Raw genomic sequence first — 23,665 nt, 5'->3', positions numbered from 1 at the left:
GCGTCTTTATTTGCGATGTTTTTCGCGGCGTTTATCGTAGCCTTTTTGGCGTTGTTTTTGCTGCTTTTTTTGCTGCGTTTTTCGCGTCGTTTTCCGTGGTGTTTTTCGCCCACGGCAATTGAGCGCCGCGGGCATAAAACAACGGAAATACGCTTTCTCTGCCTCCCATTGAAGTCAATGGGAGGTCAGAGGCGTAAACGCCCGAAGATGGAGCATGTCGCCTCTTTTTCCCACGAGGCAGTTTTACTGCTCGCGGGAAAAAGACGCCGACGCCTCCCATTGAAATCAATGGTACGCATTTTCGGGCCGTTTTTTACAAGTTTTGCTACGCTGTTTCCGCTTAAAAAAAAACAGGCGGAAACATCCCCGTAATTTCAGCCGTTATGGACGCCCTCGTGTGAACATACCCTAACAATGTAGGCTTAGATACAGGACCCCAGAAGATCTTAACCAGTTCAGGACCGGGCTATTTTGCGCCTTCAGGACCAGACACCGTTTATCCATTTTTAGCACGTGTTCGTTAAATGGCTATAACTTTTTTATTTGTTGGGCTAACGACGTGATTTTTGCGATGTTTTTTCCGTAGACAATGCAGGTTTCATTTTTTATCGTTTTTATACACACCTTTTTTGCCATTTTTGAATTTTCTTTCATAAAGTTTGAAAGTAATAGTAAAAAAAAAAGCTTTTTTACGTTTCAGCTATTTTTTTTTTTGGTAATAACATAGTTTTACCCTAAAATATACCTTTTATTTGTGATCGTCATTGTCTACCGTAAATGTTTATATATTACATGTCTATATTAGGGTAATTGGGTCAGCGCTAGCGTTACAACAATGATTGGCGGGGGGAACGGTATTTTTTTGGGGGTGGGTATTTTATGTGTATTTATTATTTAATTTTTTTTTGCACTTTACTTTACTATTTTTTTTTTTTACTATGGTCTGGCCCCCAAAGGTCAGAAAAGACCTTTGGGGAACTTTATATATATTTTTTTCTTTCTTTTACACCATGTTTTTCCACTGTAACTGGAGCTGCACAGCAGCCCCAGTTACAGGGGAAATCAGCCCTCTCATAGTGACGATTGTCACTAATAGGGCTGTGCTGGGTCTAGTAAGACCCAGCAGCAGTCTGTCAGTAACGGCACCCGGTGATCATGTGACCAGTCACATGATCACCGGGAGGAATAGAGACAGCGCCGCCGCTACTGTCTCTATTCCTATACACAGCGTTCATTGAGCGCTGTGTAAAAAGACATCGGAGAAGACAGAAGCAGCGAAAGCTGCTTCTGTCTTCTCCTCAGGGTCCCCGGCAGTCACTGACAGCCGGAGACCCGACATTCAGCTGCCCGATCACGCGGGCAGCAAGTTAAAATCCGAGCCGTAGAAAGTCTATGGCTCGGGTTTTAAGGACCCGTCCCTGACCGCTGGCAGTAAAAATACAGCCAGCGGTCGGGAACCAGTTGTTAAACAGTGTACGGTGTCCCGCGGGCCGAAGATAACAGCCTCAAGGGCTGCATGCGACCCGTGTGCTGCATCGTGTTGTATAATTCCCTATCAAAGCCTACTATGTGTAGGCTTTGATAGGGGAAGAACTAAAAGTACAGAGGTCACTGTACCTTTCTAGTCCGCGGGTGCCGTCCCTCTTCACTTTTTTCACTGTGAACACGCATAGGCGCGCTCACAGTGAAAAGATGCATAGCCTGGGCGGGCGGGCACGCGCAGAAACGTCACGTCTCCAGTGACGTGTCGTGTCCCATCCGAGGTCTCGCTGGGGCGAGACCATGTGATCGGGATACGACACGACAGTGGAGGAGGAAGAAAACGTGACGTCAGAAGACATGTGATCGGCAGAAAAGAGCTGCCAGAACGGAGAACAGAAGCAAGATTGCACAGGTAAGTATATTATGGAATACTTAATGTGTGCATTGTGTGTTTAAATTTAAAATAAAAATATATCTCGGACAACCCCTTTAATATCCACCCAACTATATTAGTTTTATAGTTCATGATGATAATCTGTTATTCTATGTCCACGACAAAAAGAAGAGACCGTGAGAAACCGGTCTAGTGCCTCTAGTGATGGGGAAATGAAGATACCTTTGGTATGCTCCACAACCACCATCTTCTTATACAACAGTTGTCTAATGCCAGGAAGGGTTCTGTAAAGCTGTTTAGGCTCCGCTAAGATGGAGGTAAGTTTTTTTTTTTCGTTCATCTGTTCCATCACAGGAACAGAAGGCTGAAAAAAACTGAAGTGCCGAAGCCGTTGCATCACGGACACTAACAGCGCCTGACTTTAACCCTTTCAGGACCAGGCTCATTTTGGCCTTCAGGACCGGCCCCATTTTTTCAAATCTGACGTGTCACTTTATGTGGTAATAACTCTGGAATGCTTTCACCTACCCAAGCGATTCTGAGATTTTTTTTCTCGTGACATATTGGACCTTATGTTAGTGAAAAAATTTGGTTGATAAATTCAATATTTATTTGTGAAAAACACCAAAATTAAGAGAACATTTGCAAAAATTAGCATTTTTCTAATTTAAATGTATCTGCTTGTAAAACAGATAGTAATACCACACAAAATAGTTACTATTTCACATATTCCATATGTCTACTTTATGTTTGCATCGTTTTTTTGAACATTCTTTTATTTTTCTAGAACTTTAGCAGCAATTTCTCACATCTTCAAGAAAAATTCAAAAGGCTATTTTTTCAGGGACCAGTTCAGTTCTGAAGTGGTTTTTAGGGACTTATATATTAGAAAGTCCCCATAAATTACCACATTTTGAAAACTGCACCCTCAAAGTATTCAAAACAGCATTTAGAAAGTGTTTTAACCCCTTAGGCGTTTCTCAGGAATTAAAGCAAAGTAAATGGGAAATTCACAAATGTCTTTTTTTTTGCCAAAATTCATTTGCAATAAAAAAAAGATCTGTAACACAGAAGGTGACACCAGTTTGGAAACTACACCTCTCAAGGAATTTTTCTAGGGGTATAATTAGAATTTTGACCGCACAGGTTTTTTTGCTGAATTTATTGGAATTAGTCTGTGAAGTTGAAAATCTACTTTTTTCTGAAAAAACATAGAATTTTCTAATTTTTACAAGGAATAAAGAAGAAAAAGCACCCTAATATTTGTAAAGCAATTTCTTATGACTACGGCAATACCCCATATGTTGTAATAAACTGCTATTTAGACCCACTGCAGTGCTCAGAAGGGAAGGAGTGCCCTTTGGAGCGCAGATGTTACTGGAATGGTTTTCGGTGCCATGTCATGTTTGCAACGCCCTGGAGGGACGAAAACAGTAGAAACCCCCAAAAGTGACCCCATTTTGAAAACTACACCCCTCAAGGAATTTTTCTAGGGGTGTGATCACATTTTTAACCCAATAGTGTTTTTGCAGAATCTTGTGGAATTCTGGCATTAAAAATAACATTTCCATTTTTTTTCACAAATGCGTCTTCTCTAGGACATATTGTTCCTACATAGTACATGAAACTGATGAAACGCACCCCAACATTTATTACCCAGTTTCTCCTGTATCCAGAAATACCCCTACTTAGGCCGTAATCTGCTGCATGCCCACACAGTGTGGCCCCAAAGCAAAGAAGCACCCTTTAGCTTTTCAGAACATAATTTTAGCTTGAATGACTTGATAGGCCCCACTCCATGCCTATAAAGGATTTGAGCTGGCAGAACGATCTGACACCCCTAGAAGTGACCCCATTTTGAAAACTGCACCCCTAAGGTATTCACCTAGTGGTTTAATGAGTGTTTGTACCGCTAGGTTTTCATAGCCGGAATCATGGTATTTAGGTGCAATTTTTTTTAACCAAATCTATTATTTTTGGGGCATGGTTGCCTTCCACACCATATTAACCCGTAGAAGTGCATTTGCCAGTGTATGTAACTATGTCATGCCAACAAAGCAGATGACCAACAAATGTGTCAATCCACAGCTGTTAAGAACAGTTAGGCTGGGTTCACACTACCTATTTTCAGATGTAAACGAGGCGTATTATGCCTCGTTTTACGTCTGAAAATAGGGCTGCAATACGTCGGCAAACATCTGCCCATTCATTTGAATGGGTTTGCCGACGTACTGTGCAGACAACCTGTAATTTACGCGTCGTCGTTTGACAGCTGTCAAACGACGACGTGTAAATGGACTGCCTCGGCAAAGAAGTGCAGGGCACTTCTTTGCCACGTAATTTGAGCTGTTCTTCATTGAACTCAATGAAGCACAGCTCAAGATTTACGAGCGTCTCAGAGCGTCTCAGACGCCTCGTAAATTACGAGGAGGAGCATTTACGTGTGAAACGAGGCAGCTGTAAACAGTCTGTCTTTTCACACGTAAATGCCTCTCATCGTGTGAACATACCCTCAAAGCAGGGAGAATTACAATTAGATCTGTATTGGACTGAAGGGATATATATTTGAGAACTGGAGGAAAAATTTTAGAACTTGAGCATGTTCACAGGATGAAAGAACAGGGCTTTATAATGTCACTTCTTTTTTTCAAAGGGACTGGTCATACAACGTCTGTTTAGCCCCATCAATCTCTATATCAGAGACGAACGTGCCAAGGGACGTTGGCACAGCATTACAGGTCCCTGCCCGGCAAAGTAGGAACCATAATGTGTGCAAAACAAACAATCCCCTAGAGAATATATAAAAGGGCAGTGTCCAACACCATCTTTATGGGCAGTAAAGGATCACTAATCCCCTAACATATTGTCAGTTTTCTTGGAAGTATTTTCGAGTTTAACAGGTTGTGCAAAAACCTGAACAAAACAACAAAAAAGCCCATAATGTATTGATCAGGAACAGCTCATAAATTGAGTAACCTCTAAATATAAAGAACTATGCCCATATCACCAAACAGTTTATAAGAATTAATTACTGCTTTATATGGCAGGACATATAATAATAGACAAACTGCGTAAAATTATATAAAAATATATGTCTTGAAGAAATATTACATTTGTATGAAATGATGCTGTCAAATAAAAAATTACATTTTTATCTCAAGTATCTATTTCAGTGATTCCAACTGACCTTATTTTGAAAACTCTACCCTTCATGGTATGCATCTAGGGGTATAGTGAGAAATTTGTTAGGGGTTTTTCAAACATTTTTTAATTTTGTGTGACTAATTATAACGTGAACCCACTTTAGGTATTCATTTAGGGGTGTAGTGAGAATATTTAGTTTTGTTTGGGCTTCTTTTAAATTTTAGTAAGTGGGTGAAAATAAAATTACTCCGCTTCAATAATCTATTTAGAATGGGCAATTTGTAAAATGAACGGGTCTCTAAATAAAATAATCTAAAACTCAGTGGAGGTATGGTAAATTTTGAAGCATTCATTGATGCACAGGCGTGGCTTTGTGGGGCATGTCTCACACTGGTGGATAGTGTCTTTTCTAAAGCCTTTTTTGGAACACACTCGACATCTTGTTTTCTTCTCAGTGGGGGTATTACTGAGGGAAAGTGCTGGCCTAGGATTATACGGCCACTGTAATCTCACAAAGAAGTGCCCTCGTCTTCTGGATTGTCAAACAAAAGGGCCTTGATAATTGTCTCCTGAATTTGGAGAAATGTATTTCTATTGCCTGCGTATCTGGACACCACAAATGCGTTATACATTGCTATTTGGGTGAGGTGGACTGCCAGCTTCTTGTACCAGGTCTTACTTTTCCGCATGGCACTATACGGCTTTATGACCTGATCAGATAGATCCACCCCACCCATAAAGCGGTTATAATCCAGTACGCAGGCAGGCTTGGCAGTTGTGGTGCTGGAGCCACGAACTGGAACGTGGATGCTGCTATCCTTATAGATGCTTGACAGAATGTGGACATCTTTCTTGTCCCTATATTTCACTAGCAGCATATTCTCGCTGCACATTGCTTTGCTTTCTCCTTTTGGCAATGTTTGACCCAGGAGGGTTTTGGGGAGGCACTTAGATTTTTTTTTTTATTGTGCCACATGCCACTGTTGCGCTTGACAAAAGGCACTTTTGGAGAGGGATGCTGTTATAAAAATGTGTCTATATAGACATTATATCCCTGGCCAAGTAGCGGGTGTATAAGATCCCACACTATTTTTCCGCTGACACTAAGGGAAGGGGGGCACTCTGGGGGATCAATTTTGGAATCCCTTCACTCATAAATCCAGAAACAATGTGTGTACCCGGTGGAACTTTCGCAGATCTTATACAGCTTTATTCCATACTGGGCCCTTTTATTTGGGAGGTATTGACGGAAGTGGAGCCTTCCCTTAAAACTGACTCGTCGACAGCAATATTTTTACCTGGGGTGTAAATATGGGCAAATTTTAAATTCAAATGGTTGATGACAGGCGGTCACGATCGCAGGGTATGTGGACTCACCAGGCCGCTCCGCCGTAGCGGAAAGGCAGCTGACCAGGTCACAGTCTATATGAAAGTCTATAATAGTAGTAGTAACACTAGGGTACCTGAACTAGTCCAGACAGTGGCTGTGGCTTCAGTATGGGTGGAGGTTGGTTCAGCAGGTAGCGCCAGACATGGCAGGCAGTATCCGATGTGGCAGAAGACACTGGACGTGGCAAACAACACTGGATGTGGCAAACGACAGCAGGTGCAGAAGGCACTACTCCGTCACTAGTTGGCACATGAACAAGAACAGCACGGGATACAGGAACAGGTAACCGGGAACGGGTAACAACTGGAACGGGAAAGACTAAGGGACCATTTGCAACACAGACTTGGGATAACTAATAACGCTCAGGCAAGGATCAGAAGGGCTGGGGCCTTCTTATAGACCAGGAAATCATGGGCAGTTGATGATGATGATTACCTATTGTGTGCGCGCTGGCCCTTTAAGGCTGGGCACCAGCGTGTGCGCGCACCCTACGGGACACAACAGACCGGAGCGCAAGTGAGCGCTGGCGTCTTCTAGGAAGGAGATGGGGGCCAGTGGTCATGGATCCATAGCTGCGGGCGTCGGGAGGTGAGTAAACGCGACGGCCCGTGGCCATGGATGCTACAGTATCCCCCCTCTTATGCCCTCTCTTCTTGGGGCCAGAGCGAAAGAGGAACTTTTTAATAAGAGCAGGAGCACTGAGGTTTTCTTCTGGCTCCCAGGACCTCTCATCAGGACCAAACCCTCTTCAGTCCACCAAATAGAAAGTCTTCCTCCTACCCTTTTGCAGTCCAGGATCTCCCTCACCTCGAACACATCAGAAAATCCGCTGGGAGCAACTGTGGAACTAGAAGTCTTGCTGTAGCGCTTCAGGACCACAGATTTCAGGAGGGACACATGAAAGGAGTTGGGGATTTTGAGGGTAGGAGGCAGCCGCAGCTTATAGGAGACAGGGTTGATTTGTTGCAGAATTTCGAGGAACCTGGGAGCAAACTTGTAGGAAGGCACCTTCAAACGAATATTCCGAGAGGACAGCCAGACTTTGGTACCCGGAAGATACTGAGGCGGCTCTCTTCTCCTTGTATCTGCTGTACACTTCATGCGATCGACTGCCAGCAAGATAGAGGACCGGATCTGTTGCCAGATTTGCAGAAAGTCCCCATATGCAGAGTCAGCAGCGGGTACCTGAGATGTAGTAATTTTGAAGTAAACTGAACCCCCCGCTCGGACACAATGCGAAAAGGCAAGCCTGCAAGCGAAAGATGTGTTGAATGAAGAGACTCGCCAGTCGGGTAGGCCGGCCAGCGGGATAAAATGTGCCATCTTAGAGAACCGGTCCACCACCACCCAGACAGTGTTGCATCCTGCTGAGGGGGGAAGGTCTGTGACAAAGTCCATCGCAATGTGCTGCCAGGGGGCAATGGGTACAGGCAAGGGTAGAAGCAGACCGGCAGGCTTGGAATGAGTAACTGTGTTAGAAGCACACACCGTGCAAGAAGAGACCAAGAACATCTTTAGGTAGCGTGGGCCACCAAAAGTGACGAGCAATCAGGTCTCGGGTTTTACGGACACCAGCGTGCCCAGCTAGTTTAGAACTGTATCCCTGGCGGAGAATTCTTCTCCTGTCTGTCAATCGAACAAAAGTCCTCTCCGGAGGGATGTCTCTAACCTGCAGAGGATTAGCAGTGACAATGCAGGACGCGTCTATGATAGTCTGAAGGGACTCCACAGTATCTTCCGTCTCAAACAATCTGGACAGGGCATCAGCTTTCACATTCTTGTCAGCGGGACGGTAGTTGAGCACAAACTGGGATCTGGTGAAGAACAGCGACCACCTGGCTTGACAGGGATTTAGTCGTTGAGCAGACTGAAGGTAGGTAAGGTTCTTGTGGTCGGTGAAGATCAAGACGGGGTGAGCTCTAGAAGATGTCTCCACTCCTCCAGAGCCAATTTGATGGCCAGTAGCTCCCGATCTCCAATAGAGTAATTGCGCCCAGCAGAAGAAAAAAGTCTAGAATAGTAGCCACATACTACTGCCTTTCCTTTGGAGCTCCTCTGGAACAGAAGTGCCCCAGCTCCAACAGAGGAAGCGTCCACTTCCAGTGAGAACTGCCGAGATACGTCCGGATGATGGAGGATCAAAGCTGAAGTGAAGGCTTTCTTGAGGTTAATAAATGCGGACTCTTCCGCTGGAGTCCACACATTGGCGTTCACACCCTTCTTGGTAAGGGTAGAGATGGGAGCCGTCAGAGATGAGAAGTTTGGAATAAACTGCCAGTAGAAATTGGCAAATCCCAGGAACCGCTGTATGGCCCTTAGGCCTTGAGGGCGTGGCCACTCCAGGACAGCTCTCACTATCTCAGGATCCATCTTGAGACCTTGATCCGAGATGATGTAGCCCAGGAAGGGCAGAGAACTCCTCTCAAAGACACACTTATCCAGCTTGGCCGTATAAACGATTCTCCCTTAATCGTAGTAGAGCTTGACGGACATGCCTCCAATGAGTTGTCGGATCTGAGGAGAAAATCAAAATATCATCGAGATAAACAACAACACAGACATAGGGTAGATCTCGGAAGATATCATTAACGAACTCCTGAAACACTGCGGGAGCATTACACAGTCCGAATGGCATCGCTAGATATTCGTAGTGCCCGTCCCGGGTGTTAAATGCCGTCTTCCATTCGTCACGCCGGCGAATCCGGACTAGGTTATAAGCCCCCCGCAGGACTAGTTTAGAAAAATTTTGGGCTCCTAGCATGTAATCAAACAGTTCGGATTTAAGTGGCAACGAGTACCTGTTCTTGACCGTGATCTGGTTGAGACCACAGTAGTCTATGCAGTGTGTCGAAGGGATCCGTCCTTCTTTTTTTTTTTTTTTTTTAAATGAAGAATCCAGCCCCAGCCGGGGAGGAAGATTTTCGTATGAAACCCCTCTCCAAATTCTCCTTCATATAGGCCGACATGGACAGAGACTCTGGCAAGGAGAGGGGATATACTCGGCCACGGGGGAGAGAGGCATTTGGAACCAGTTCAATGGGACAGTCATAATTACAATGTGGAGGCAACGTCTCAGCCTGTCACTTGCAGAAGACATCCGCAAAACTGGCATAATGAGATGGTAGACCGGAAAATGACTGAGGCAGAGGGGGCATAACAGGACAGACTTGTTACAGGCAATGGCTATGGCGTCTGGAACCCCATTGAAGGAACCTCTCCGGAACTCCAGTCAAGAACCGGGGCGTGGAGGTCGAAACCATGGCAGACCCAGCAGGATAGGATTGATAGCCTTCGGTAGTACAAGGAAGGCGATCTGCTCCGAGTGAAGAGCTCCGACCCATAGTGTCAACGGCTCAGTGATGAACACAATCGGATCGGGCAATGGTAGACCATTCACAGAGGCAACAGCCAGGGGTCTCTCTAGAAGAACTGTGGGTGGCTGCAAACGGTCCACTAGATCCTGCTGGATGAAATTAGCAGCCGCTTCGGAGTCAAGATAGGCGGAGGAGGGATGTGACTTCTCTCCGGAGACGATGGCCACGGGAATCGACAATTTGGGAGAGGTTTAAACGTTTGGAGACGTTTCACCTAGAGTTGCCTCTCCAACGGCGCACAAAATGACCCTTAAGGCCACAATACATACATAGTCCAGAGGAGCGTCTGCGCTGCTTCTCCTGTTCAGGTAACCGGACTCTGTCTACCTGCATGGGTTCTTCAGGTAGCGCACTAGTGGACCCAGCTCTCCTGTCGAACTTCTTGGGTGCGCTCCCGGATTCTCATATGAACCCGGGTGGCTAACAGAATGAGGGCATCCAAGGTAGAAGGAAGGTCGCAGGCTACCAATTCGTCCTTGATGTGAGAGGACAGTCCCTGCCAGAAGGTTGCCACTAGTGCCTCATTGTTCCATGCCAGCTCGGCTGCCAAGTTACGAAAGGAGATAGCATACTCCCCTACTGTGGAACCCTCTTGCTTGAGGCTCAACAGAGTAGCTGTGGCAGAGGATGTTTGACCCGGCTCCTCTAACACGGCACGAAAGGACTGCAGAAACAAGGCTAGGTCCGAGGATACAGCTCCTTGTTGCTCCAAGATTGGGTTCGTCCATGCGAGGGCCTTGCCAGCAAGAAGGGAGATGATAAATGCTACCTTGGCTTCCTCGGAGGGGAAGAGATGAGCCCGTAGCCTAAAATGAACCGTGCATTGATTAATAAATCCTCTACATGCTCTGGGATCACCGTCGTAGCGAGGAGGAAGAGGCAGAGGAACTGTGGATCCAGAAAAAACTAGGAGCAACAGCCTCACGAGGAAGAACCGGAGGTGGAACAGTGAGTAGATCCAGACGGACCATGATGGTATTTACCGCCACAAGGAGTTGATCCTGAAGTGTGCATAGGTCATGCATCTCCATCTGTGTCTTCTGGACCGCAGTCTTGGGCTGGCTAACGGGTTCCATGGCCTGAGCGTACGGTCACAGGGTATGTGAACCCACTAGGCAGCTCCGCCGTAACGGAGAGGCAGCTGACCAGGTCACAGTCTATACGAAAGTCTCTATAGTAGTAGTAGTAGTAACACTAGGGTACCTGAACTAGTCCAGACAGTGGCTGTAGCTTCAGTACGGATGGAGGTTGGTTCAGCAGATAGCACCAGATGTGGCGGGCAGTATCCAACGTGGCAGAAGACACTAGACGTGGCAAACGACAGCAGGTGCAGAAGACACGACTCCGTCACTAGTAGGCACAGGAACAAGAACAGCACGGGATACAGGAACATGTAACGACACGGGTAACAACTGGAACGGGAAACACTGAGGGACCATTTTCAAGACAGACTTGGGATAACTAACAACGCTCATTCAAGGATCAGGGGGGCTGGGGCCTTCTTACACACCAGGAAATCATGGGCAGTTGATGATGATGATTTCCTATTGTGTGCACGCTGGCCCTTTAAGGCCGGGCACGAGCGTGTGCGCGCACCCTACGGGACACAGCAGACCGTAGCGGAAGTGAGCGCTGGCGTCTTCTAGGAAGGAGATGGGGGCCAGTGCTCACGGATCCATGGCTGCGGGCGTCGGGAGGTGAGTAAACCTGACGGCCCTTGGCCATGGACACTACACGGGCCTTATTTTATATAAATGGTCATAATTTGGATCATTGGGGGGTGGGCAGCAGGTATTATCTGCATAATGCAGAAATTTGAGGATGACCTCAAATCTTTTTCTGGTCATAATGGTGCCATAAAGGGGGGTATTATATAGGACATCCGCTGACCAGTAGTCCCTAATGCTGTTTTTTTTTTTTATGAGGCCCATATTCAGGAACAGGCCCCAAAATTTGCAAAGCTCCCCTGAGTTTGTGGGGGTCCAAATTTGGCCTTTGGAATAGTAGGATGTGGGATTTTTGGCAAGAAATTGTTCTGCATATAAATTTAGTCTATTTGACCATTAAATGTATATATTCAGCGGAGAAAAATAATTTGAGAAAAATCAAACTCTCCGAACCCCGTGGTCTCCACTTGAATTCCCGGGGATGCGGTGAAGTCGGGAACCTGGGGGGCATAATTTGGAGCAGGCATCCATATCGCCTCACTATCTGGGGGACTAGTCAGAACCAGCAACTCTTCTGCGCTGCTGGGGGGGGCTCATCAGACCCGCTAGAAGAAGATGATGTAGGCACGAACTGCATTTCATCATCGTCTGTATCCGAGCATAGCGTATGCCTCCTCTGGGCTATAAAATTTCTGTGCCATATTGCAGTAATGCACACTACAATGTAACAGATATAATTTTAAAATGTAACTGTTCCTAAGAAAAAAAAAATATTTTCTTAAACGGTCACTGTATGTGGCACGGCAACAGTGAATGGTGGCGATTTGTGTGGATCGTACTGGACACTGACACGGCTCAATGTTCTCTCACTGGGCTGAGAGGGGACGATCTGGGGGTATTTAGGCTATCGCCTAAACTAATATGGCGCAGTAATGGGTGGGCGATTTGGGGGCTATTCTCATTACTGGGACAGGAGAGATCTGGGAGGACCTGGGGAGTTCTGGGGAGATCTAGAAGAGATCTTTATTCAATGTTCTTTTACTTTTACTTTCTGACATTGCTTCACACACTGACTCTCACAAGCTCTCTGACAGAAATGAGCTCGTCCGAGCCGGTGATGAGAAGAATCCTGCGTCTCTTGTTTACCTATGCTGTGATTGGTCATTCACTTTTGAATGACCATTTACAGCCATCGGCGTCACAGGACCGCTCTGATTGGTCCTGTGCCGGCAAGCGGTGAGTCTGTTTTAACTTGCCGCCGCGATCTGCCCGTTGTAGACATGTCATCTGACATGGTGATCGTTTAGTGTCGTCACGTAATTGTACGTGAGAAGGCGGGAAAACACAGCCGATTGTCATGTACAGTAACGTGATTGCTGCTGGAAGGGGTTAATGGATTCTGTCGTCTTTACGTGAAGGTGTCCGTCATCTTACCGAAAGAGTTAACGCAGCCACCGACGCAGATGTGGACGGGGACTAAAGTTAAAACACCTTTTTATTATTAAGTGAGAATATAACTCCAGTCCATTACAACGTTTTTGGGTTTGGTCAATCTGTAGTATTTCCTGTAGGGATGTCACGATACCAGAATTTGGAGGTCGATACCGATACTTCATGTAGTATTGCGATTTCGATAGCAAAATGCTAATTTGCCAACAGTAATAAAAAAAAAATCTTACTTTTTCTGATGTGAGGTGCGACGTTATATTGAATTTTGAATATGCCTCACATTAATAGTAATTAACAGCATCATGTTTCTCATTCATAATGGGCTAATGCGTAAGGTACATGATGCGGTTAATTACAATTATTGTGAGGCACATGGAGGTTAAATTCATCATCACACCTCGTGCCCCACAGTAAGTGACAGAAAGCAGTTTTCATTAAAAAATTTTACAGCGTACACATCATAAATGACACAAAAAAATTGTTGTGCAGGTAATTACGGCTGCGCCAACACCAAAGATGTGTATATTTTATGTATTGAGACTCCTTTTAATGTTTATTTTAAAAATAGTGTGTGTGTTTTTTTATTTTATTTAATATTACTTTGTTTTTACTTTACTTTATTTTTAAACTTTAATGTCACGGCATATATCTATATGCCAGTACATTAGCCTGTGTACGGATAGTACACAGGCAGTTGTTAGGACATACCTCAGTATTCCCTAACAACAGGAAATATGGTCAGACAGCCCTGAGGTCCTTCAATGGACCCTGGGCTGTCTGCCCATATATGGTATGACGCTCAATCGCATCACAGGAATTCCCTGTGACGCATCCAAAAGGCATTCCCCCTTCTCATTTTCTCCTGAATGCTGTAGTCCAGCTTTGATCGCAGCATTCAGGGGAATAGCGGCGGAGATGAGCAGTTTCTCTGATCTCCGCCGTTATAGAGTGGAGCTGCGGCTGTGTAACAGTCAATGCCCCGCTCCTGACAGTAAGTGCACGCGCGGTCAGCATGAGGTGATGCGGCCGGCGTTCCACTAATGAGCGGCGGTTCAGGCACTGAGGACAGAACATGGGGGTGTTTTGCAGTGCGCCCGCCATGTTCTGTCTTCAGTGCCGGCGCTCATTAGTGCAGCGCTGGCCGCATCGTATCATCAGTGACGGCGTGTGCTTGTTGTCAGGATTCAGGAGCGGGGCAATGGCTTTATCACTCAACCGAAGCCCCGCTCTCCTACATTCATGTGTTACAATACTGGGCTGAGCGGCCGCAAAACGTTGTATTGAAATACATGAAATAACGGTATCGAACCGTTTGGGGATGCAAAGTATCGAAACAGTATCGAAGTTTCGATGCATCGTGCATCCCTAATTTCCTGCCATAAATGCTGATTGATCTCGACATATCAGGATAAATCCCAGTATTACCACATGTAGTCAGATTGTTTGCCAAGCTCAGTATGGTGACTCCCAGATGCCATATATGTGGAGCCTTATCAAAATGTCCCTTACTGGTTGCCTTACTTACTTGGTATGACGAAATACTCCTACTGGAACTTCTATAATCTTCAATTGAGATTTCATATAGGATGTTCTTACAAGTGTTATTTGATTCGATCTCCTTTTCCTCTCAGGTTTATAAAGCTAAAACAAAAAGATTTCCTGTCTGATCTTCTAAGGATGGATAAGGACAGAAATCAGATGGCACAGAGACTATTAAGCCTCACCCTAGAGATCATCTACCTGCTGACTGGAGAGGTGAGGGATTCTGGGAATTATATCCCATGTCATGACTTGTATCTTAATACATCAAGCACATGACGGGAGAGGTGACGGGAATGTATAAAGTGACATCAATGTCTCTCCATGTACAGGATTACATAGTAGTGAAGAAGAGAACTGAAGAGGGTGAAGGACGGAGCAGGAACCAGGTTCCTATCACGATGTCTCCACCTCAATCACTAATACATAAGAGAGATCAGGAGATCCTGGACCTGACCAACAAGATCACTGAGCTGCTGACTGGAGAGGTGAGGACTGCTGGGAATACCAGGAGGAGGTGTGTGGATAATGACTATAACCTTGTGTGTGGATGATGACTATAACCTTGTGTGTGAATGATGACTATAACCTTGTGTGTGGATGATGACTATAACCTTGTGTGTGGATGACGACTATAACCTTGTGTGTGGATGACGACTATAACCTTGTGTGTGGATGACGACTATAACCTTGTGTGTGGATGACGACTATAACCTTGTGTGTGGATGACGACTATAACCTTGTGTGTGGATGACGACTATAACCTTGTGTGTGGATGACGACTATAACCTTGTGTGTGGATGACGACTATAACCTTGTGTGTGGATGACGACTATAACCTTGTGTGTGGATGATGATGACTATAACATTGTGTGTGGATGATGATGACTATAACATTGTGTGTGGATGATGATGACTATAACATTGTGTGTGGATGATGATGACTATAACATTGTGTGTGGATGACGACTATAACCTTGTGTGTGGATGACGACTATAACCTTGTGTGTGGATGACGACTATAACCTTGTGTGTGGATGACGACTATAACCTTGTGTGTGGATGACGACTATAACCTTGTGTGTGGATGACGACTATAACCTTGTGTGTGGATGACGACTATAACCTTGTGTGTGGATGACGACTATAACCTTGTGTGTGGATGACGACTGGAACCTTGTGTGTGGATGACGACTATGACCTTGTGTGTGGATGACGACTATAACCTTGTGTGTGGATGACGACTATAACCTTGTGTGTGGATGACGACTGAAACCTTGTGTGTGGATGATGATGAATATAACATTGTGTGTGGATGATGATGACTATAACATTGTGTGTGGATGATGATGACTATAACATTGTGTGTGGATGACAACTATAACCTTGTGTGTGGATGACGACTATAACCTTGTGTGTGGATGACGACTATAACCTTGTGTGTGGATGACGACTGGAACCTTGTGTGTGGATGACGACTGGAACCTTGTGTGTGGATGACGACTATGACCTTGTGTGTGGATGACGACTATGACCTTGAGTGTGGATGACGACTATGACCTTGTGTGTGGATGATGACTATGACCTTGTGTGTGGATGATGACTATGACCTTGTGTGTGGATGATGACTATAACCTTGTGGGTGGATGATGACTGTAACCTTGTGGGTGGATGACGACTGTAACCTTGTGGGTGGATGACGACTGTAACCTTGTGGGTGGATGACGACTGTAACCTTGTGTGTGGATGATGACTGTAACCTTGTGTGTGGATGACGACTGTAACCTTGTGTGTGGATGACGACTGTAACCTTGTGTGTGGATGACGACTGTAACCTTGTGTGTGGATGACTGTAACCTTGTGTGTGGATGATGACGACTATAACCTTGTGTGTGGATGAAGACTATAACCTTGTGTGTGGATGAAGACTATAACCTTGTGTGTGGATGACGACTATAACCTTGTGTGTGGATGACGACTATGACCTTGTGTGTGGATGACGACTATAACTCTGTGTGAAGGCAGTAAAGCCGAAATGTGATTTGATGGATCAAGTGGTTCAAACTTGGACCCTATGGATTCTGAAAACCAGTTAAAAAATAGTGGTCAGTGATCTTTAGACTGTAAATTGACTATAACTTGTTTGCAAATCTGTCAAAGAAAAATCTGTTTTTTATGGGGGGGGCCTCTCAAAGCGGTGGTCTTCTGGAGAGATTTCATTGTAGTTCTTAAGGATATAACGGGCAAAATGAACATAGAAAAAGTCAAGGTTTAGAGGTCTCAGATATGATGAAATGTTCAGTGGGTTGGGAACCAGGAAATTTTCTTTGTGCACAGAGTACATGGTGCGAATAAGGAATTTGTTTATTCATGAGATGCAGGATCCGCAGTCCCTAAGAAACTATGTAAACTATAAAAGTGCTTGATTGAAAGAAGCCATGCTTAAGGTGCCTATACACATGAGATGACAGTTGTCAGGGCCGGCCGACTATCTGATGTATATGGAGGTGTCCCGACTTTTCTCCAATGGCAAATGTATGGCAAAGAAGGATCGGGCATGTTGGATTTCAATATGCCTGGTGTTTAGTTCCTGCGAGAGATAATTTGCTGCCAAAGGAGTCTGTCAGGGGCCTTTTCCCCTCTCCCCATTGAATACATACGCACGCTCCACTAAGTCAAGTGTATGCAGGAGTTGGGAAAAATAGCTTTTTGGATGACCGTTATTTTAAGTGTATGACGTATTTCAGACGGGGAAAAAGCAAAAAAGATGACGGACACTGGTGGTATTGTTGTCAGAAATGCTTTAGTACTCAAGTGCACACAGATGATGGTTTACTCTGACAATTCAGATAAGCGGGTTTCCCAGAAGGCCTTAGAATTAAAAATAAGATATTTGAGAAGAGTTGCCCTGTCACTATTGCGTTCTGCCCTCCGGTAGGGCAGCATAGAACAGCTTATAGATAATTTTTAACCCCATTTTTAATATTATTAATGATATAGAGGATGGGATTAATAGCACTATTTCTATTTTTGCAGATGACACCAAGCTATGTAACATAATTCAGACTATGGAAGATGTTCGTAAATTGCAAGCCGATTTGGACACACTAAGTGTTTGGGCATCCACTTAGCAAATGAGGTTTAATTTGGATAAATTTAAAGTTATGCACCTGGGTACGAACAACCTGCATGCATCATATGTCCTAGGGGGAGCTACACTGGGGGAGTCACTTGTGGAGAAGGATCTGGGTGTACTTGTAAATCATAAACTAAATAAGAGCACAATGTGAATCAGCTGTTCCGAAGGCCAGCAGGATATTGTCGTGTATTAAAAGAGGCATGGACTGCCACCATCTCTATACTACAAGCAAAACGTATTCCTGCTACTCTCCTACTCACAGATTTCTCCCAGGGATGGACAATATCTTTTGCTCTAGCCGCACTTTATTACATGAACGTGACTAATAAGTAATATCTACCGAGGGGAACATCCGACCACTCACCGATTCTACTTTTCATGGATATTAATCTACCCCCCTTGTCTTATTGCTGGAGATTTCACCCCTTCTGGCTGTCACGGTTCCCGACAGCTTCAGGTATCCTTGTCTGTTAATCCTTCTCCTGAGTTGGCTGTACAGACCTGGAACTTGACTAAGGCATACCTTAGAGGTTTCCTGTGTTCCTGTATTTATTTATAATTTTTTAAGTGCTCTGAGAAAGAGGCTGAGACGTCAGCCGAGAAGAGTTTGATAGAGGCAGTGAGACTGTATGTCAGTGACCCTACTGGTCAACTTAGATAATTGGAAGTGTCAAGAGAGATCTTACAACCAATTGCTGTATCTCAAGAGTACACAGAAGAGGTTTTTTCAAACTGGGCAACCAGTCTAGTAAATTATTAGCGAATATGGCTAATTCCGCTAACTCTCCTGAGTATTTTTTATTGGTTCATGACCATATGGGTAATCTCTGCACGTCGGTTGCATCAATATCTTCTGCTTTCCAGACCTTTTGTTCCTCCCCTTGTAATTCTAAGTCTTTAGATGATATCAAGCAGTACGTTCAGGCCACCTCCTGCCATAGACTTTCCCAGGAACACATGTCTATATTAGACTTTCCTATCACTATTGAGGAAATAATGCTAGCTATCACATCTTTGGCTTCTGGCAAGGCAACGGGCCTGGATGGACTGCCACAGATGTTTACAAAAAATATCAAAATGCACTAGCTACCCAATTATTAGCTCTGTATATCTGTGGCTTTGCTAATAGTCGTCTGTCCCCTTTTATGTATGAGGCTGCGATAGTGGTAATACTTAAACCTGGGAAGGATAACAGACTGCAGATCTTACCAACCTAACTTCCTAATAAATTGTGATTGTAAAATCTTAGTTAAAGTTCTGGAACTAATGCTTAACACGGTCATATCCACCATTATTCACAATGGCCAGACTGGCTCATTGCCGCATAAGTTCAGTTCTATTAACCTCCGTAAGGTTCAACTCGGTGACCCATGATGTGCTGGGAGACAGGGCCTTGGTCTTGTTGGACGCGGCTAAGGCCTTTGACTCCGTAGAGTGGGATTTCTTGTGGGCGTGTATAAAGGTTTTTTTGCTTTAGCCCTAAATTTAGTGAATGGACCCAACTAGTCTATGCCTCTCCTGAGGCTAGAGCGCTCACAAATGGCTGTCTGTCTTCTACTTTCCAACTCCTTAGCGGAACGCAATAGGGGTGACCCCTTTCGGCCACTTTATTTGCCCTTGCCATAGACCATATAGATACTAGCACTTTGTCTATGGGCCTCTCCTGCTGTTGTTGCCATGTCTTGTAAGAGCAGTTATTTAAAACTAGGTCTATATGCTGATCACCTTATCCTATTTCTTCAGAATACGATGCCCTCCTTATCAGCTGCAATTGATATATTATAGATGTGTTTGGCCTATATTTATGCCTTTTTATTAATTGGGATAAGTTCGTTCTTTACCCTCTTGATAACTATCTTGACCTGGGCTTGGGGAGGGTCCCCTTACAAGTGGTGCCCTTTTTCAAATATCTGAGTGATTATTACTCCTTCATGCTCTGGATTTCTAGAGAAAATATTACACCTTTTTTAACTTGACTTGGGTCAAGGCAAAACTTCTTATTTGGAAGACGTTACCCCTATCCATGGTGGGACGAGTCAACCTGGTTAAGATGCTGATTCTTCCAAAGTTTCTATACATCTTTTAACACACAGGTGCCTATACCTCAATACTTTTTCAGGAATTTTGATAGTCTAGTAGCTTCCTATGGTCCGGTACTCGAGTCAAGCTTAGCCTACAAATTGGGGAACTGGTGCTCTCTAATTTCTTCCACTACTATCCCTGGCTTCATAACTTATGCTTCATGCACACGACCGTTGTGCCACTCGGGCTGTTTTTGACAGAATCCGAGTGGCACACGATAGTCTTCACACACCCATTCACTTCAGCGGGTGAATCGGGTCCGTGAAAAATGGTCCGAGTCTCCGATCCGTGGAAAGATAGGGCATGTTCTATCTTTCCTCGGATCACTGACGGGACTCGGATGGCGCACATGGTCGTTTACATGAGGCGTTGGGTATCTGGTATGAATTGGATTTGTTTCTGGAGGGCAGTTTTGAGAGTTGGGGAGTCATGGATGTAAATCGTGTTGTCATATGATACTAGAAAAATTTTCTATCTTATGAAAGCGCTGAAACTGTAGTGCCTTCTAGTATATACAAGGCATATTAGCAGTGTGAAAAAAATACTAAATTATGAGCTTCATCGTAACTATACATAGTTACATAGTTACATAGTTTGTACGGTTGAAAAAAGACACATGTCCATCAAGTTCAACCAAGGGATGGGAAAGGGGAAGTTGGATGGGAAAGGGGAAGTAAAAAATTTCTACACATAGCAGTTAATATTTTTTTGTTCTAGGAAATTATCTAAGCCTTTTTTAAAGCCATTTACTGTCCCTGCTGCGACCAGCTCCTGCGATAGGCTATTCCATAGATTCACAGTTCTCACAGTAAAGAAGGCTTGTCGCCTCTGCAGGTTGAACCTTTTTTTCTCCAGACGGAGGGAGTGCCCCCTTGTTTTTTGAGGGGGTTTTACATGGAACAGGATTTCACCATATTTTTTGTATGCGCCATTCATATATTTATATAAGTTAATCATGTCCCCCCTTAGTCGTCTTTTCTCAAGGCTAAATAGGTTTAGTTCTTTTAATCTTTCCTCATAACTTAGATTCTCCATGCCCCTTATTAGCTTCGTTGCTCTTCTTTGTATTTTTTCCAACTCCAGGGCATCCTTTCTATGAACTGGAGCCCATAACTGGACTGCATATTCTAGATGAGGCCTCACTAATGCTTTGTAAAGTGGTAATATTACATACCTGTCCCGCGAGTCCATGCCTCTTTTGATACACGACAATATTTTGCTGGCCTTTGAAGCAGCTGATTGACACTGCATGCTGAAATTTAGTTTATGATTTACAAGTACACCCAGATCCTTCTCAACAATTGACTCCCCCAGTGTAGCTCCCCCTAGGACATATGATGCTTGCAGGTTTTTCGTACCCAGATGCATAACTTTACATTTATCTACATTAAACTTAATTTGCCAAGTGGACGCCCAAACACTTAGTTTGTTTAAATCTGCCTGCAATTCACGAACATCTTCCATAATCTGAACTATATTGCATAGCTTGGTGTCATCTGCAAAAATAGAAATAGTGCTATTAATCCCATCCTCTATATCATTAATAAATAAGTTGAATATTAGTGGTCCCAGCACTGAACCCTGGGGTACACCACTTATAACTGGGGACCATTCAGAGTAGGAATCATTGACCACAGCTCTCTGGATACGGTCCTTGTGCCAATTCTCAATCCAATTACAAACTATACTTTCTAAACCTATAGTCCTTAATTTACCCATTAGATGTCTATGAGGGACAGTGTCAAATGCCTTTGCAAAGTCCAAAAACACTATATCCACAGCGGCCCCTCTGTCTAGGCTTCTGATTACCTCTTCATAAAAACAAATCAGGTTGGTTTGACAGCTTCTGTCCTTTGTAAAACCATGCTGGCTGTCACTTATAATACTATTTATTGTCACATAATTCTGTATATAGTCCCTCAATAGCCCCTCAAACATTTTCCCCACAATTGATGTTAAGCTTACTGGTCTATAATTACCCGGCGAAGACCTAGAGCCCTTTTTGAAAATAGGCACCACATTTGCCCTGCGCCAGTCCCTTGGCACTATACCACTCATGAGAGACTCTCTAAATATTATGAAGAGGGGGACAGAAATAACTGAACTAAGCTCTTTAAGAACTCTAGGGTGTAACCCATCTGGTCCCGGGGCCTTGTGTACATTTATTTTATTTAATTTAGCTTGGACCATATCTACATTCATCCAATTCAGTATATCAACTGATATATTAACAGCACCGGCAGCGGCTACATCAGCTGCTCCTTCTTCTGTTGTATATACAGAGCGGAAGAACCCATTTAGTAACTCTGCCTTCTCTTGATCCCCTGTGACCAACTCCCCATTACCACTATCTAAGGGTCCTACATGTTCAGACCTGGGCTTTTTTGCATTTATATGCTTGAAGAATTTTTTAGGATTTGTTTTACTATCCTTGGCCACCTGCCTTTCATTTTTGTATTTTTGCGGATTTTATTACATTTTTACAGATTTTATTAAGCTCTTTATATTTTACAAAGGCTGCAGATGTACCCTCAGATTTGTATTTTTTAAATGCCCTTTTTTTGTCATGTATTGCCCCTTTCACAGAAGGTGTAAGCCATGTGGGGTTTAATTTTAGTCGTTTATACTTGTTACCTGTAGGAATACATTTTGCACTATAATTACCCAAGGTAGATTTGAAAATCTCCCATTTATCATTTGTCCCATTATTTGACATTAGTTCTTCCCAGTCTATATCCTGAATTGCCACCCTCATCCTGGGGAAATTGGCTTTCTTAAAATTAAATGTTTTTGCCCTCCCAGCCTGCGTTTGTTTTTTACAGTATAGGTAAAATATAACTATATTATGATCACTGTTACCAAGGTTTTCACGAACATTGACATTCCCAACAAGCTCTGCATTATTAGAAATGACCAGATCCAACAGAGCTTCGCCTCTAGTCGGGTCTTCCACAAACTGGCACATAAAATTTTCCTGCAACAGGTTGAGGAAATGTCTCCCCTTTGCAGTTGAAGCCGAACCATGACACCAATTAATATCCCGATAATTAAAATCTCCCATTATCACAACAGTACCCGCCTGTGCAGCCCGCTCCATTTGTTTATATATTTGACCTTCTATCTCTTCAGTTATATTGGGGGGGTCTATAGATTACACCAAAAGTAATTTTTTCAGTGTTCACTTCCCTTTGTAATTCCACCCACAAGGTTTCAACCTCCTCACAGTCTTCACCCTCTAATGTCTCATTTACACTCACCTTCATATCGCTTCTCACATACAGACATACACCACCACCTTTCCTATTTACCCTGTCTTTCCGAAAAAGTGTAAAACCCTGTAGATTTACAGCCCAGTCATGTGAAGAGTCCAGCCATGTTTCAGCAACACCAACTATATCTATATTTTCTTCCAGTATCAAGGCCTCCAGCTCCCCCATTTTGCTTGCTAGACTTCTGGCATTTGTGAACATACACTTTAACTTGCCTTTAAATGTTTCACTTTCACTATCAGAAATGTGATTTGACATTTGGGCCTTTTTATTTTCACTGCTGTTTTGTAACGAAAGGATCTCCTTATCTTGTTGCCTAGTCCTCTCCCCACCGTCTGTTTCTCCTCCCACCAATATAGTCTGACCCCTCTCTAACCTAACTACCCCTTTATTTCCTACATTGGCCTCCCTCCTCAGCCCTAGTTTAAACACTCCGCCACCCCAGCTAGAATTCTCTCCCCCAGCACAGCGGACCCCCTTCCATTTAGGTGCAAATCATCTGCAGAATACAGTTTGTACCCCAATGAAAAGTCAGCCCAGTGCTCTAGGAACCCAAATCCTTCTCCTCTACACCAAGACTTAAGCCATGCATTTAACTCCCTGAGCTCCCGCTGTCTTTCCTGTGATGCGCATGGCACAGGCAGTATTCCTGAGAATACAACCTTGGAGGTCCTTCCCTTCAGCTTGTAGCCTAGTTCTTTAAAATTATTCTTAAGGCTCCTCCACCTACCATTTA

The 23,665-nt window shown here is 44.1% G+C and overlaps 1 protein-coding gene across 1 annotated transcript in view; it reads left to right on the top strand.

Annotated features, from left to right (window-relative positions):
- The window catches only part of LOC142663697 (uncharacterized), a 48,806-nt gene that overhangs the window by 2,652 nt on the left and 22,489 nt on the right, over window positions 1-23,665 (top strand). The window contains exons 2-3 of the mRNA XM_075842466.1: window positions 14,532-14,655; window positions 14,772-14,927. Coding sequence (XP_075698581.1) covers window positions 14,578-14,655; window positions 14,772-14,927 — 234 coding nt within the window. The 5' untranslated portion in view covers window positions 14,532-14,577. The remainder of the gene's footprint in view (window positions 1-14,531; window positions 14,656-14,771; window positions 14,928-23,665) is intronic.

Source organism: Rhinoderma darwinii, chromosome 11 (genome assembly GCF_050947455.1).
Source record: "Rhinoderma darwinii isolate aRhiDar2 chromosome 11, aRhiDar2.hap1, whole genome shotgun sequence".
Classification (NCBI taxonomy): Eukaryota; Metazoa; Chordata; class Amphibia; order Anura; family Rhinodermatidae; genus Rhinoderma; species Rhinoderma darwinii.
The sequence above is the reverse complement of the archived record's forward strand: the minus strand, read 5'-3'. Positions and strand labels throughout refer to the sequence as shown.